The sequence below is a fragment of the Brassica oleracea genome, chromosome C3 (assembly GCF_000695525.1).
Source record: "Brassica oleracea var. oleracea cultivar TO1000 chromosome C3, BOL, whole genome shotgun sequence".
Classification (NCBI taxonomy): domain Eukaryota; kingdom Viridiplantae; phylum Streptophyta; class Magnoliopsida; order Brassicales; family Brassicaceae; genus Brassica; species Brassica oleracea.
Genome location: NC_027750.1, coordinates 29,805,328 through 29,818,575, shown reverse-complemented (window position 1 = coordinate 29,818,575; position 13,248 = coordinate 29,805,328). Strand labels below are relative to the sequence as shown.

The following is a 13,248-nucleotide window of genomic DNA, read 5'->3' as shown; positions in this document are numbered from 1 at the left end:
AAACCACCGGTTGACCGAGTCACCGAGTTGACTCACCGGGTCGACTCGGCCGAGTTGGCGAGTCGCCGGCGAGTCACCGGTGTCGGTCACCGGCGGCGTCGCGGCGGCTTACCGGAAAGTCAACGGCGGCGACGGCGGCGAGGCGGCGACGCGGCGGCAGCTTCCCGGCGGCGAACGGACGGTGGTCGGTCACGGCGGCTCCGGCGAACGTTGGTCGGAGACGGCGGCGAGTGGCCGGAATTCGCGGTGGCTCCGGCGGACGGCGGAGGCGCGTGTGTTTCACGCGCGCGCCGGGGCGAATCTTCGGGAGGCGCGTGCGGTTTTGTCCGGGCTCTGTTTGAGGCGTGGTTGGTGTCTACGGCTTCGTCTCGACGAGAGGAACACGATGATGGCCTTGGATGCACGAGATGATCAATGGTTAGGAAGTTATGGGTGAATTACTAAACGGAAACGAAACTGAACATAAGGCATGCGGTTTCCGGCGGTTATCTAGGGCGTTTATCGGTGGTCGCAAGATGAACGTGATCACGGCGCACGGTTGCTCCGGCGACGAGCTCCGGCGACTCTCTGACTATAAAATAATCACACTTCTTCTTAGCTCTCTCTATCTAATTCTTTCTTTATTTTCTAAGTCTTTGTGAAATGTTAGAAGGTGGAGGTGGTGGGGTTTTAAAGGCATTACCTTTGGCCTTTGGAGTTGGGGTTGGGTCATTACAAACTGGGACGAGGATTTCACCAGTGTTTTTCCCTCACCAATCTCTCCTATGGTTCCTTTCTTGGAAACAAAGGCATCTAGGAGGCTGAATAAAGAATAGCTCTTGAGACCCTAAGGGGTCCACTTTTCCCCTTACGTAGCCATGTTGATATTAAGAGTTTTTTTTTTTTTTTTGAAAGAATGTTAAATTTATTCAACGACATAGATTCTTATATTCTTATGAAAGTTGCATAGAAAAAGCAAAGCTGCGTTTGTTTTCATATAAACACAATCGTTTGATATGGTACTAAAGTTCATCGGACGGTTTAGTTGGATCAAATATTACAACTTTTGTAAAAGAAAAGGAGTCTTTTATATATAGGCTTGTCCTATACAACAATATGACTGTTGCCACAAGGCTCACAACACAAAGCCAGAGATAGTTTCTTTGTCTTAGGCAGAAACCACTTCCGGTAGTCTACCATTACCTGCCGGAGTCAAGCTGTCATAGTAATCCACCAGAACTTGCCATCCACCTGGACACATGAATCCATCCGGAGGGTTTTCTTTGTTCTTGGCCAACGTGCGCATCTGAAAAAAAAAACAAAGAGAGATTTTCATCAGAACACCATGAAGAACTTAACAATGTTAAACTATCTTTAAGAGCTGTGGAATTACCTTAGTGCCTGAGATGAACAAGAAATCTTGAGGCCTAGACGGATCGAAGAAAGCCATCTTGCCTTGTGTCTTGTCATATGCAGCAACCTAATAAAAACAAGAAGTCAGATCTCATCACTGCCATAAAAAAAAAACAAAAGTGTAAATCTATTTAATTGGGTTTATTAATATTACCTTGAAAGGAAGGATGTTGAGTCTTTCGAGTCCAGGAGCCATGCTTAGCACTTTCTTTCCATGATCAGCATCGTAAAGATCACGTTTCTCTACTGGATGACCCATCCCAGCTGGATCACGACCCACAATGTAGAAGTTAGCACCAGCATTGATCCTAGCCTTTGCGTGCCATTGCACTTCGGTCGGACCAGCGTAATGCATAGGAGATGGGAATATCGAAACCACTGTGGTCTCTGGATCAAGAACACCGTCCTCAAGCACCTTCTCGTGCTGCTTCATCCTCCAACTTAGAGGAACATCATCAGCCTTTGTGTACCCTCCTAATGGATGAAGCAAAAGGATAGGGTTCTTGTAACCCATTTCAAGAAGCCTCCTACGAGTATCAGTCATAAGGAGTGCGTGACCGTTGTGGACCGGGTTCCTGAGCTGGAAAGCAAAGACAGCATCCGCACCACGCTTCTCAAGCTCTTTGCGGAGCTCAGCAGGGGAAAGCCTGAAACGGTCAAGGCCATCATTGTACTTGACTGGCTCAAGAACCTCAAGGTCACCACCGATGAGCCAGTTTCCAGCGTTGGTAATGGCTTCTTCTACGTAAGGCAAACCTGGAGAGGTTGTACCCCATGTTCTGGCTATCCGCTCTTCCTTGGGATGCTTGTAAATCTCAATGCTGATCAAACAGAAAACAAAATTAATCTACAAAAGGACTGTATAAACCTTTTAAGATGCTACAGTGATGCAAAGTAGGGATAGAATTTTTAACAAAACCGAACTCGCCGAACCAAACCGAATCAAACCAAAATTTTCGGATTTCAGTTCTTATTCATTTATGAGTTAATTTGGTTTAATTCAGTAGATTAAAAAATTCAATTTTTAATTCGGCAATTGTTTATTTCGATTTTCCACTTTTGAAAAAGTTATAGCCAATCCTGATCAATTTTCGAAACCAAATTAACATAACTACTAAATTTTGAATAGAAATTAAAATGAAAACCCCCAATTTTTTTAGTGAGATTAAACTGTAACCAAAAACTTTGGTTTAATTCACAATTTTTATTAGCCAAACTACTTGAATACCAAACCGAACCGAATTTTTGTTCGGCTCAATTTGGCATGACTGTGTGCTAACCGAACTACCCAAAAACCGGATTACCCGAACCTAACTAACAGTTCGAACCGCATGCCTAATGCAAAGTCCTTAGGGAAGGAAGAATCAGATCTCTATCCTTCTTCAATCATATCATTGTCTAATCTCAGGACACAGAAACAAGAACTCGTTTTAAACAAAAACTTACTCGGTGAGGATAGCGACGGGATTACCGTCGGAATCAACAAGCGCGACGCGCTTAGACTCGCCTATACTAGCCTTTTGCTCGTCGTCTATAGCGAGGACGATAGGCACCGACATGTTGACAACCGATCCGTCGTCAAGACGAAGCGAGTTGAAATGAAGAGTTTGGAGGAACTCGGATTCTCTCATGAACCCTCCGAGTGGGCTCGCCCAGCCTTCGCTCAAGACGTGCATCCACTGCATGTCTATCGCCGTCAGCTCCACGCGCGGCAGCTCCGTCGCCGCCTCGTGCTTCTTCTTCCGCCGTCGTGGCTCCTCCACGATAAGCTCTACGAGCTTTCCGCCGTCGGGCGCGATCAACCCTGCGCGAACGGCTCCGTTTCGACGGCGGGGTTTCGACGGGAAAGAAACGGCTGCGATGGGGAGATCGGAGGCTGGAGATTTGGTGAGTGGCTGAGAGAGGAAAGGAGTTTTGTTGAGGACTGCAGCCATGGACGCCATTGAAGCTTCTCTCTCAGGCTATGGGATTGCTGCTTCAGTGGAGAAGCCGTGAGAGAGACGAGGAGCTTTTATTAAAGAGTAATTAAAGGACCATATCTGCAAATATTCATCTACGTGGATACTATATATAAATAATTTTATTAAAAATGTATAAAATATTAACAAGGTTGCCTAATTGGTATAGTGCAGAGTCATTGCAAGTGTTGCTCTGTTTTTCTTTTATAAGTAGTCCTCGATCTCCATTTACGCAATCGCTTGGGTTTTTGTTTTCATTTATTTTTATATAAATATTTTGTTTTTAATTCTAAATTAGTATATATTATAATATATATATGTCTATCAATTTTTAAAACATAATAAATATACATTATATTTTTTCATTGAATAGATTGTTTCAAATTTTCACATGTATTTGTATCTTTTTCTATATATATATTTTCGGATTATTATTTCATTATTAAAATCATAACTATATATATATATATATATATATATATAGTTATGATTTTAATAATGAAATAATAATCCGAAAATATATATATAGAAAAAGATACAAATACATGTGAAAATTTGAAACAATCTATTCAATGAAAAAATATAATGTATATTTATTATGTTTTAAAAATTGATAGACATATATATATTATAATATATACTAATTTAGAATTAAAAACAATTTTAAATTGGTTTAAGGTAGTAAAGATTAATCATTGTTAGATAATATGATTTTTGTTAATTTAAAAAAAAAATATTTATAATTTTAAAAGTTAACATCGACAAATATTTAAATAATTAACATATGGATGTATAGTATTACAACATTAAATTATATCTATTTAATTTACTATCTATAAATCCTGTAGATCATATATTGTTTAAATCCAATTATTAATAGCCAAATAAAAATTTCTGGTATGCCCAAAATTTAAATGATAAGATCCCCTATATATTATTTGAGAAGCATTTCAACTTTTTTTTGTAGTCACGCGTCATCACTAGGATGATTCTTATAATTATTAGAGAAATATGTTGGTCCATAATTATATAATAAACTTTTTATTAAACTAACAATGAATTCATCATTAATGTACTTTATTATTTCATTAAATAAAATTTACAGAATTGTCTAATGTGGCTAAAGTATATATGACAATTAATGATTTTGAAAAATAAAAATTTGATAAAAATTAGTGTATCTTCTATTATATTTGTTTGATTTTAAACTATTAAATAAATTAAACAACTACAATAACCATATAATAAAAATTTAGATATTTCTGTATATGTTATATTTTGAATTTTTAAAAACAGCCGTAAATTACTAAAACTGTTAAAGTCTCACATTCAAATTTTGTGATCCATGGTTTAAATTTTTTGGTATGTCAAAATACAAATGATTACAAAATTATATAAGTAAAAAGTCTAATTTAATCTATTATTAAGATTAATATATATATATATATATATCGTTTTAAATTAAACTATAAACAATATACAATACATAAATATTTTAGTTTCAAAATTTACTTTGAATAATTTTTTTTGATAAAAATTTGAACGAACATTGACAACTTATTTTTTAAAACTATTAATCTCACAATAAAAATTTTGTTATCAGTAATTTAAAATTTTTTTATAAAAGATACAAATGATCAAAAAAACTATATGAGTAGAAATCATCATTTAATAGACATTAATATTAAAAATATACTATGTATGTTAGTATCATTTAAATTTAACTACGTATCCTATCAAATATAAAAAAATTATTTTTTGGATTAATAAAATTAATTTATATGTTTGCACCAATTTAAGTATATATTTAATAGTTACTGAATTTTAATTATTCAATATATATTTATTATTTCGTAATATGTAAAAATATTTAATACATAAAATGTTTTTTATATAATATTTATTCCGCGCGCGGATCTTAACCTAATTAGAGATTAAATATAACATGACTTTCTAGGAATATGTCCATTTTAAAAAAATCACACATGAATCAAAGTTGTGACTTCTGTTTTAATATATAAGACTAGATATTTTTTTGTAACAGGGAAATTAAGTAGTAGTAAATATTACTTTCATTTTTTGACTGTAAATCCTTCTGGATTTTTTGTCATATTCCCATTCCTATGTAAGTTCTGAAAATGTCATGGATATATTTTTATGTTTTCAGAGGATTATTCACAGATTTTGAAACGGTAAGGTGTTTTTAGGCTAAATAATTGATAGTTTGTTGTTTAGGAAATAAAATAGAATTAAAAGTTAGGAAATGTGAGGTCAGTGTGTGGACTGATGCTACAGTTGAATATATCCAAGAATACGGTCAGGTTCGAGTTCGACCATCAATTTGCTAATGGGATATATACACCACTCCAACTGCCACGTTACATCAGGAATATTTATTTTTCTCTGAATATGCTTTTTCATTTTTAGAATAATATTTTACTGGAGATCATGAAATAAAATATGTCGACCGCAGAAAATAAGCCGTGGTTCACTGTCAAACCTAATGAATATTTGATATTTTTAAAGCTTTTTTAATAAAGAAAACTCGTATAATCAACCATTTATTATTATTCAAATCTTTTTCATAATATTTATGAATACTCAATTATATTAATTGTCTTAGTTTTTTTTTTTTTTATTGTTTTAGTCTCTGAGTAAGATTATGTTTACAACCTCGTGTATTGAATAAGTTCCAAAAAATCTCTTATATTGAACTCTTTTCTCTAGGATATTAATTTATGTTATCATGATGAATAAATATTATTTAAAGTCTAATATGGTATTAGAGACAAGATTCATATTGCTCTAAAAATCATAATTTTCACTTTTCAATTGTTTTTTTTACTATTAACCTTTTTATTTTGTTTTCTACTAAGTATAGTGCTTCTCTAATCAACACAATAAAATATTATGGCATCAGAAACAATTATCATTATTTCCATTGTTGTTTTCTTGGCATTATTCTTCATCGCCTAAAACTATTTGACAATCATTTATTTGACTATCATTTTAGTGACGTACTAGTATTTCACGGGGGGGAAAGTTTGTCAGACACTCGATCTTTCTTGTCAATGATACGAGAAATAAAAAGTTTATAACGAGGGTGTTGAAAGTTTTTTCAACCGTAGTTTCTTAAATCTTTTCAACTATATTGTCACGTGAAAATATTATGGCTCCGATTGGTGACAGCGAAATTGGTAATTAAAGCGGTACGGAATTAAAGTGCGGGACGATACAATTGCGGTTCGTGAGGAATTGAAATGCGGTACGCTACAACTGCGGTTTTCAGTAAAAAGCGGTACGGAATATTGTTTGATTGGTGACGATATATATTTGCGGTATTTGATAAATTTTTTAAGTAAAATAATAATGATATAAAATATAGAATATATTAAAATAATATAATGAAATAGCTATAATTTACATTTTATGTAATAACTAATATTTATTTATATAACTTAAAGTTACCGATCACTTGTCATAAATATATTAATATTTATAAATATGACTAACACATTTGATTTCATCACCTGCGTAAGTACTTCAGTTTACAATAATTATTTAACATCATTACTAACCAATTTTACTAACGCTAATTATGTCAATATTATATCACATTATTTAATGTATGTTATATAATTTCTATAAACTACAAATCATACCTTAAAAATATGTATGTTGTTTGATAAGTACGAGAGAAAACAAATTTCTCTTTGGTTTAGAATTCACATACAACAAAATGAAGAGTGATACACTTATACAGATTATTCCACGTATCAGTAACATATATACTATAAATAAAAATATTAACTAAAACAAAAAAGTCACTATGTACTGTGTAAAGGCGTTTTTTGCCGGACCACATGATTTTAGGTGCGTGTCTAAACTCAAGATGCTTTGGAAACTGTGAGCGGTTTAACTTTTTCCTTAAATAAAAAACGCTTTTATGCACCAGATTCTTGATTGGTGAGTGCACTGCGGTTTTCTAAATTCCGCTTTGAATTCCGCGATACAGAAGTCACCAATCACAACCTATGTCGAAACTCACAAAGTGAGGCTTCTAATGGTAAAATCAGTTCAACTGGGACAGATCAAGCAGATCATGCAGATCAGGACAAGTGCAGATCAAGCGGATTATGCAGGAAAGAATCAGATCAAACCGATCAAATAATTTATTATAACTTATAAATGACAAAATCATTTAAAAACTATATATCATATATTAAAACAATAAAAATGATACCTAGATATCTAAACAAATATCTTAGATGCTATAGTATCGCCTGAAATACCTGTAAATGTTTTATAAGATGCTTATACTTCTTTTATTTTCTTATTTAAAAAATTAAAAATTATATGACAAAAAATAATAAGTAGAAAATAATAATTTTGTATTGTTAAAGTTGTAAATAAAATAAAAATATTATATTCATAAATTTAGATAAATATATTTTTAAAGTTATGTGTTGTAACAAAGTTATTTATTGACCAAACAAAAAAAAAGCAGATCAACACTACCAAATGTTGGTGGGTAAGATCTGCCTGCTTTTTCCACAAAAAGACAAAAAAATATTGAACTGCATGCAGATCTCCCGCTTGAACTGCTTTTACAAAAAAAAAAAGAGTGAATGGTAAATGCAGTGCGGGAGAACTGCATGTGCAGGAGAACTGCACTTGTCCCGCTCCTCCATTCGGACACTGAAGCTCACATCAATTCTACGTCACTAGATTATTTGTTTTTTAAATTATTATTATTATTTTTTGATTAACCTGGGATATCCCGAACCCATCGAAAAACTGTCTCTCCGGACATTCAAATGGATCCTAAAGTATGGTCTTTTAAATTATTGATATTTTTTATTCATCCTTTACTATTTCACACCTTTTATTTTACAGCAAATTAATTAATAATTTATTTATTTTACAATATCACATTTTTTGGTTTTGTGTTTCATAAATAGAAATTTGCTTTGTTTGATTTAGACACATAAACATTTTTTGTTTTAAACTAGAATCCAAAATATTTAACTCTTGTTTTTAATCAATTGTTATTTTATTTATTTTTAATAAACTTTATTATATTTTTCGATTTGTATTATATAATTATAAAACTAAAACATATACAAAGATGAAACAGAAATAGATGAATACAATGTTATTTTTTACGAAACTATTGTAAAGTATAAAAATTAAATATGTTAAATGATTATGTGGAAATGATGTGGAATGTAAAACGATAAAAAAGAAGGTGTTGAATAATTAAACCAATATACATAGCATGGCGAGCAAAATCAATACTATGCTATAAACCCATAGGAGAGAATCGTAAGCCCGTTTTTTTTTTAAAGTTGGACCATAGGAAAGAAAATAGACAGAGTACATTTTCATTGCTTGTATTCTAAGAAGATTTATATTTCGTAGACTCATCGATTACTAATTATAGAGCTCCTCAGTTTTGACCTGATCAGACCAATTTTGATTCTTGACCCGAAGCGCTTCTTGCACACGTGATAAATATTGACAAAACTTAGAGAAAGTTGGTAGACTGGTGGCTGATTATTCTTCCTCAACTTTTTCACTTCGTCAAATTTTATTTTCAAGTACTTCTAGTTCGGGTTCTGGTTACTAATAAGTCTACTCTTACTACGTCGGCAAGTTTAAAACTAATTATTTAGGCTTACATGTTTAATAATACAAACATTGGCTACTTCAAATTTTAATAGATCGAAAACTAAGGTAGTTAAAGAATTAGATAATGTAGCCCTTGGTCAGATTATTGGTGGCTGAGACCTCACATTCACAACATGTGTTAAATATAACATTCATGATCGACCTACCTGCTTTTCTCTCATAATCATTAACCCGATAAGAGTTAAAAAAAGTAAGGAAGACATATGGGCATTCTGGCTCAAACGAATTCGGTTTGGATTCAATTTGGTTTCATGTTTTTGTGATTACAATTTTAATACTATTTGGATATTATAAAAGTTTGGTTCGATTTGGTTTGACTTTACTTGGGGCCCGTCAGATTTAGTAAATCATGTGAAGAGTTGTATTAAGAAAACTTTCAGGTTTGGCTCTAAACAGAATTTACATAACAAAAAAACTCGTTTCTACTCTAAATATATTCATTTAACTTGAATGAGTGACTTTATGAATGTCGATTACTGAAATCATTAAGCTAAAATATGAACCTGGTCGTAGAAGAATTTATACAGACCAATCATAACTATTAACGATAAGCTCATATACAAAAACAAAGTCCTAACAACAAAGAAGAACAACAATCATACATAATGATAACAATCACAACTCTTAACAATAGATTATGTACAAAAATACTATTCTAACAACAAAGAAAAACAAACTTGAGTATAAAGAATAATGAGCTAACAACAAAATATACACAATAATATCGTCAAAGGATAACTGGAAATCAGAGTGAATATTTGATAATAAGGATTAAAAAGGGTTTGTGCAGACAATATTGTGATTTGTGTAGACTCACTGATTTAATTGAACTATGAAAAAGAAAAGTAAGATTTTAAGAGAATATGAACTCAGGTTTTGAATATCTTCGATCGAGTTTAAAATATATACTGTATCGATCCAAACAACCATGATACCAAATCTAAGGATTCACTCGGTTTCTTTGCAAGATCTGAACCCGACCGTACCGCTTTTATCGGACAGGTTTCGGTTTTTGAAATGTTCAAATTTCACCAAAATGCACCAGTAGAAAAAGTGCCTATAGCCACGCTTTTAATCGTGACTATTCCATGATATAGTCACAAAAGTCAAGAATAATGTTATAGGAACATAACCATTTTTCATGACTTTTCGTGGCTAAATAGGTCACGCAAATTTATGAACATTTCGTTATTAATTAGCCACAAAAGGTTACGAAACAAACATAACTGAATAACTTATTACTCATGTTTTTATTCGTAGCTAGAATTTGATTGGGAGAAAGGCTTATTTCAACTTATTTTTTCTGTCGTGTCTTTTCCTTCACGAACTTTGTAACAATGCGTATTTCACCATAAACTTTATATAAATTCAAAAAAAATCCCAGATACATTTTTGAAAACGTGTTTAAATGTACATTGACCGCAGTCAATTGTATATGTACATTTGACGTGGTGTTATCGTTTTAAATGACATCGTTTAGCTACTTTTTAATAAAAAAAACTAAAATTTAGTCTACATAAAAATTGTATTTTTTCAAAAACTCTGATTAAACCACCTAAAATACTCGACCGAAGCAAACCAAATATTATTTTAACGTACTATACAGTCTCTGTTAATTAAAATGCCAATTTTCTTTTTTCATAGACAAATTTATTCTTTTTTTTCATCGAAGCCTACAACATTGATTTCAAAATTTGTTTTCTCTGTTGTAAATTCAATTTCTGGAGGTTTCAATAGAAAAAAAAGGAAAGAAAGGTGTCTTAAAGATATGAAAGCTGATATTTTAAATGACATAAACTATATGAATTAAAATAATATTCAATTTGTATTAATTATAACCAAAATATTTGGTTTTCAAGTGGTTAAATTTATTGTTGACTGAGTTAATCATTTTCTTTGGTTCTGAGTCTCACCTAAGATGAGAAATTCATTTTATTGTATATTTTTTTACACTAAAAATGTGAATCAATTGCTTCGGTCGAGTAGATTAGGTAGTTTAATCTGAGTTTTTTTTTGCGTGGGTTCGATTTTTATAAATGACTATTTAAAAAATAGCTAAATGATGTCGTTTTAAATGATGATACCACATCAGATTTACAATTAGCCAATTGACGCGGTCAATATACATTTAAACACAATTTCAAAAGTTCATACAATATTTTAATTTATATTAAGTTCATGATAAAAATACGTACTGTTATAGAGTTCGTGAAAGACACTACAAAAAAACGTTAATGTTAAACTAGGCCTTTCTTCTGTTAGAAAACCTCCATTAAAAAGTTTTTATGTAGAGTTCATAAAATTAAATCATGGCTTTTTTAAAAACTCTTTGAAGTTTTCATGGATAAGGTTACTCCAAAGCATTTTTCTGCTGCACCTGCAGATAAAAATCGACTTACTTCGTCGTTGATTCTCCTGGTTATGAACACGAACGCAGAAGCTGGAAACTTTCCTAGAAAAGATAAAACCCTTCGTTGCCCTATGTTTTTGGACAGGGCGAATCTACACATGGCCTGAGATTTAGGGGGCGTTAAACAATTTATTAAATATTCGAACTTATTTAAAAATAAAAATAAATTTGGGGTAAATCTCCAAAATAGCACATTTCTAAGTTTATATCACAAAAATAGCACTCAAAAACTAAAATGACCAAAATAGCATCTTTCTAAGTTTATCTTTTGAAAATTTTAATTTTTTAATTTTTCAAAATTTGAAATCTTATCCCCAAAACCTCATTTCTAAACTCTAAACCCTAAACCCTAAACTCTAAACCCTAAACCCTAAACTCTAAACCCTAAACCCTAAACCCTAAACCCTAAAATCTAAACCCTAAACCCTAAACCCTAAACCATAAATCCTAAATCCTAAACCCCATCCTTTAACTCTAAACCCTAAGTTTGTGTCTTTTGATAAAACACTAAGTGCTATTTTTGTGACTTTTGACCTTGAATGCTAGTTTGAGAACATAAACTTGATTTAGTGCTATTTTTGTCTTTTTCTCATAAATTTGGGGCCTAAATTTTTTTTTTAAGCCTATTTCAATGTAATTTTTTTCAAAAAATTTAGGGGCTTAGACCATGATCAACCCCAGTCTTTTAACTGGAGTTCTTAGATTCAGAGACGGTTCTTAGTTTTTCTTAGATTTTAACTAAAGAAAAGCTAAGAATTGTCTCTTAAATAAGAGATATAAGAGTATGATTAACCCGAAATTCTTAGGATGTACCCCACTTTAAGAACTCCGGATTAATCATAGTCTAATAGCCGTTTTTTAGCCGAAAAATGTAAAAAAAAAAAAAAGTCAAATCATGAGTTAAAAATTCTGGCTAAAAAACCAGGGTTAATCATGCCTAATGTTTAATTAGGCTTGGCCAAAGACCTGGACAATGCAAGTGTTTCCTTACCCAAATTTCCTATGACACGGCGAAGATTAGGCTCAGGTATTGATGAGAAAAGTCGAGGCCCAAACGAATTGGGCTGGACTCAAAACTCCTTCATCTTTCTATTACTCTCACGAACATGATCAGGATTGAATTTTAGGTTCGCCTCCAAAAACGATATTGCTCTTCGTTCCTGAATTTGATTATAAGAAAATACACAAATCTATATTATAAAAAAATTATTATGGCTAAAGCAAAACAAAAAAAATTATAAGACTGATATGTTTCTTTAATTTTATTTTCTGTTGGTAGTTTTCAACATCGCTTACAGAAATCTGTAAATTGGTATCATATACTTTTTGGCTTTAATGATATCAATAAGAGTATTTGTTGTTGAATAATGCTTTGAATCTGTTGGGCCTTAGTCTTTTGAGGTCCACTAGTGCTAGGATTTTCCGGAACACAACTATATATATTTTGTGCCTCCTCTAAACCTAGTTAGCAGTCGTAGAGAAATTAGATCTGATTTTCTTGTAGACAGATCTCTGTAATTCCTCCATCAATAAAATCTCTCTTTGCCCGTGGCCGTAGCCGTTAGGGGCGAACCACGTTAAATCTCTGTGTTTTCCTTTATTGTTTATCCATCTGTTAATTTATATCTTCTCACATCCGTCACAACAAACTGGTATCAAAGCTTCGGGTTGAATCTGGTGAGAAGATGTCTGGGATGAATATGAAGATCGACAAGTTTACTGGAAGGAACAGTTTCAGTCTCTGGCAAATCAAGATGAAGGCGTTGCTGAAGCAACAAGGTCTTTGGGCACCGTTGT

The 13,248-nt window shown here is 32.5% G+C and overlaps 1 protein-coding gene across 1 annotated transcript; it reads right to left on the bottom strand.

Annotated features, from left to right (window-relative positions):
• Positions 1–977: 977 nt before the first annotated feature.
• On the bottom strand, positions 978–3,434 carry LOC106336128 (ATP sulfurylase 1, chloroplastic). Its single transcript, XM_013774858.1, has 4 exons — positions 2,839–3,434; positions 1,547–2,213; positions 1,373–1,459; positions 978–1,285 (listed from the first exon to the last, which is right to left on the bottom strand). Exons 1-4 carry the CDS (start codon positions 3,333–3,335, stop codon positions 1,148–1,150), a joined length of 1,389 nt encoding a protein of 462 aa, XP_013630312.1. The 5' UTR covers positions 3,336–3,434; the 3' UTR covers positions 978–1,147.
• Positions 3,435–13,248: the final 9,814 nt, after the last annotated feature.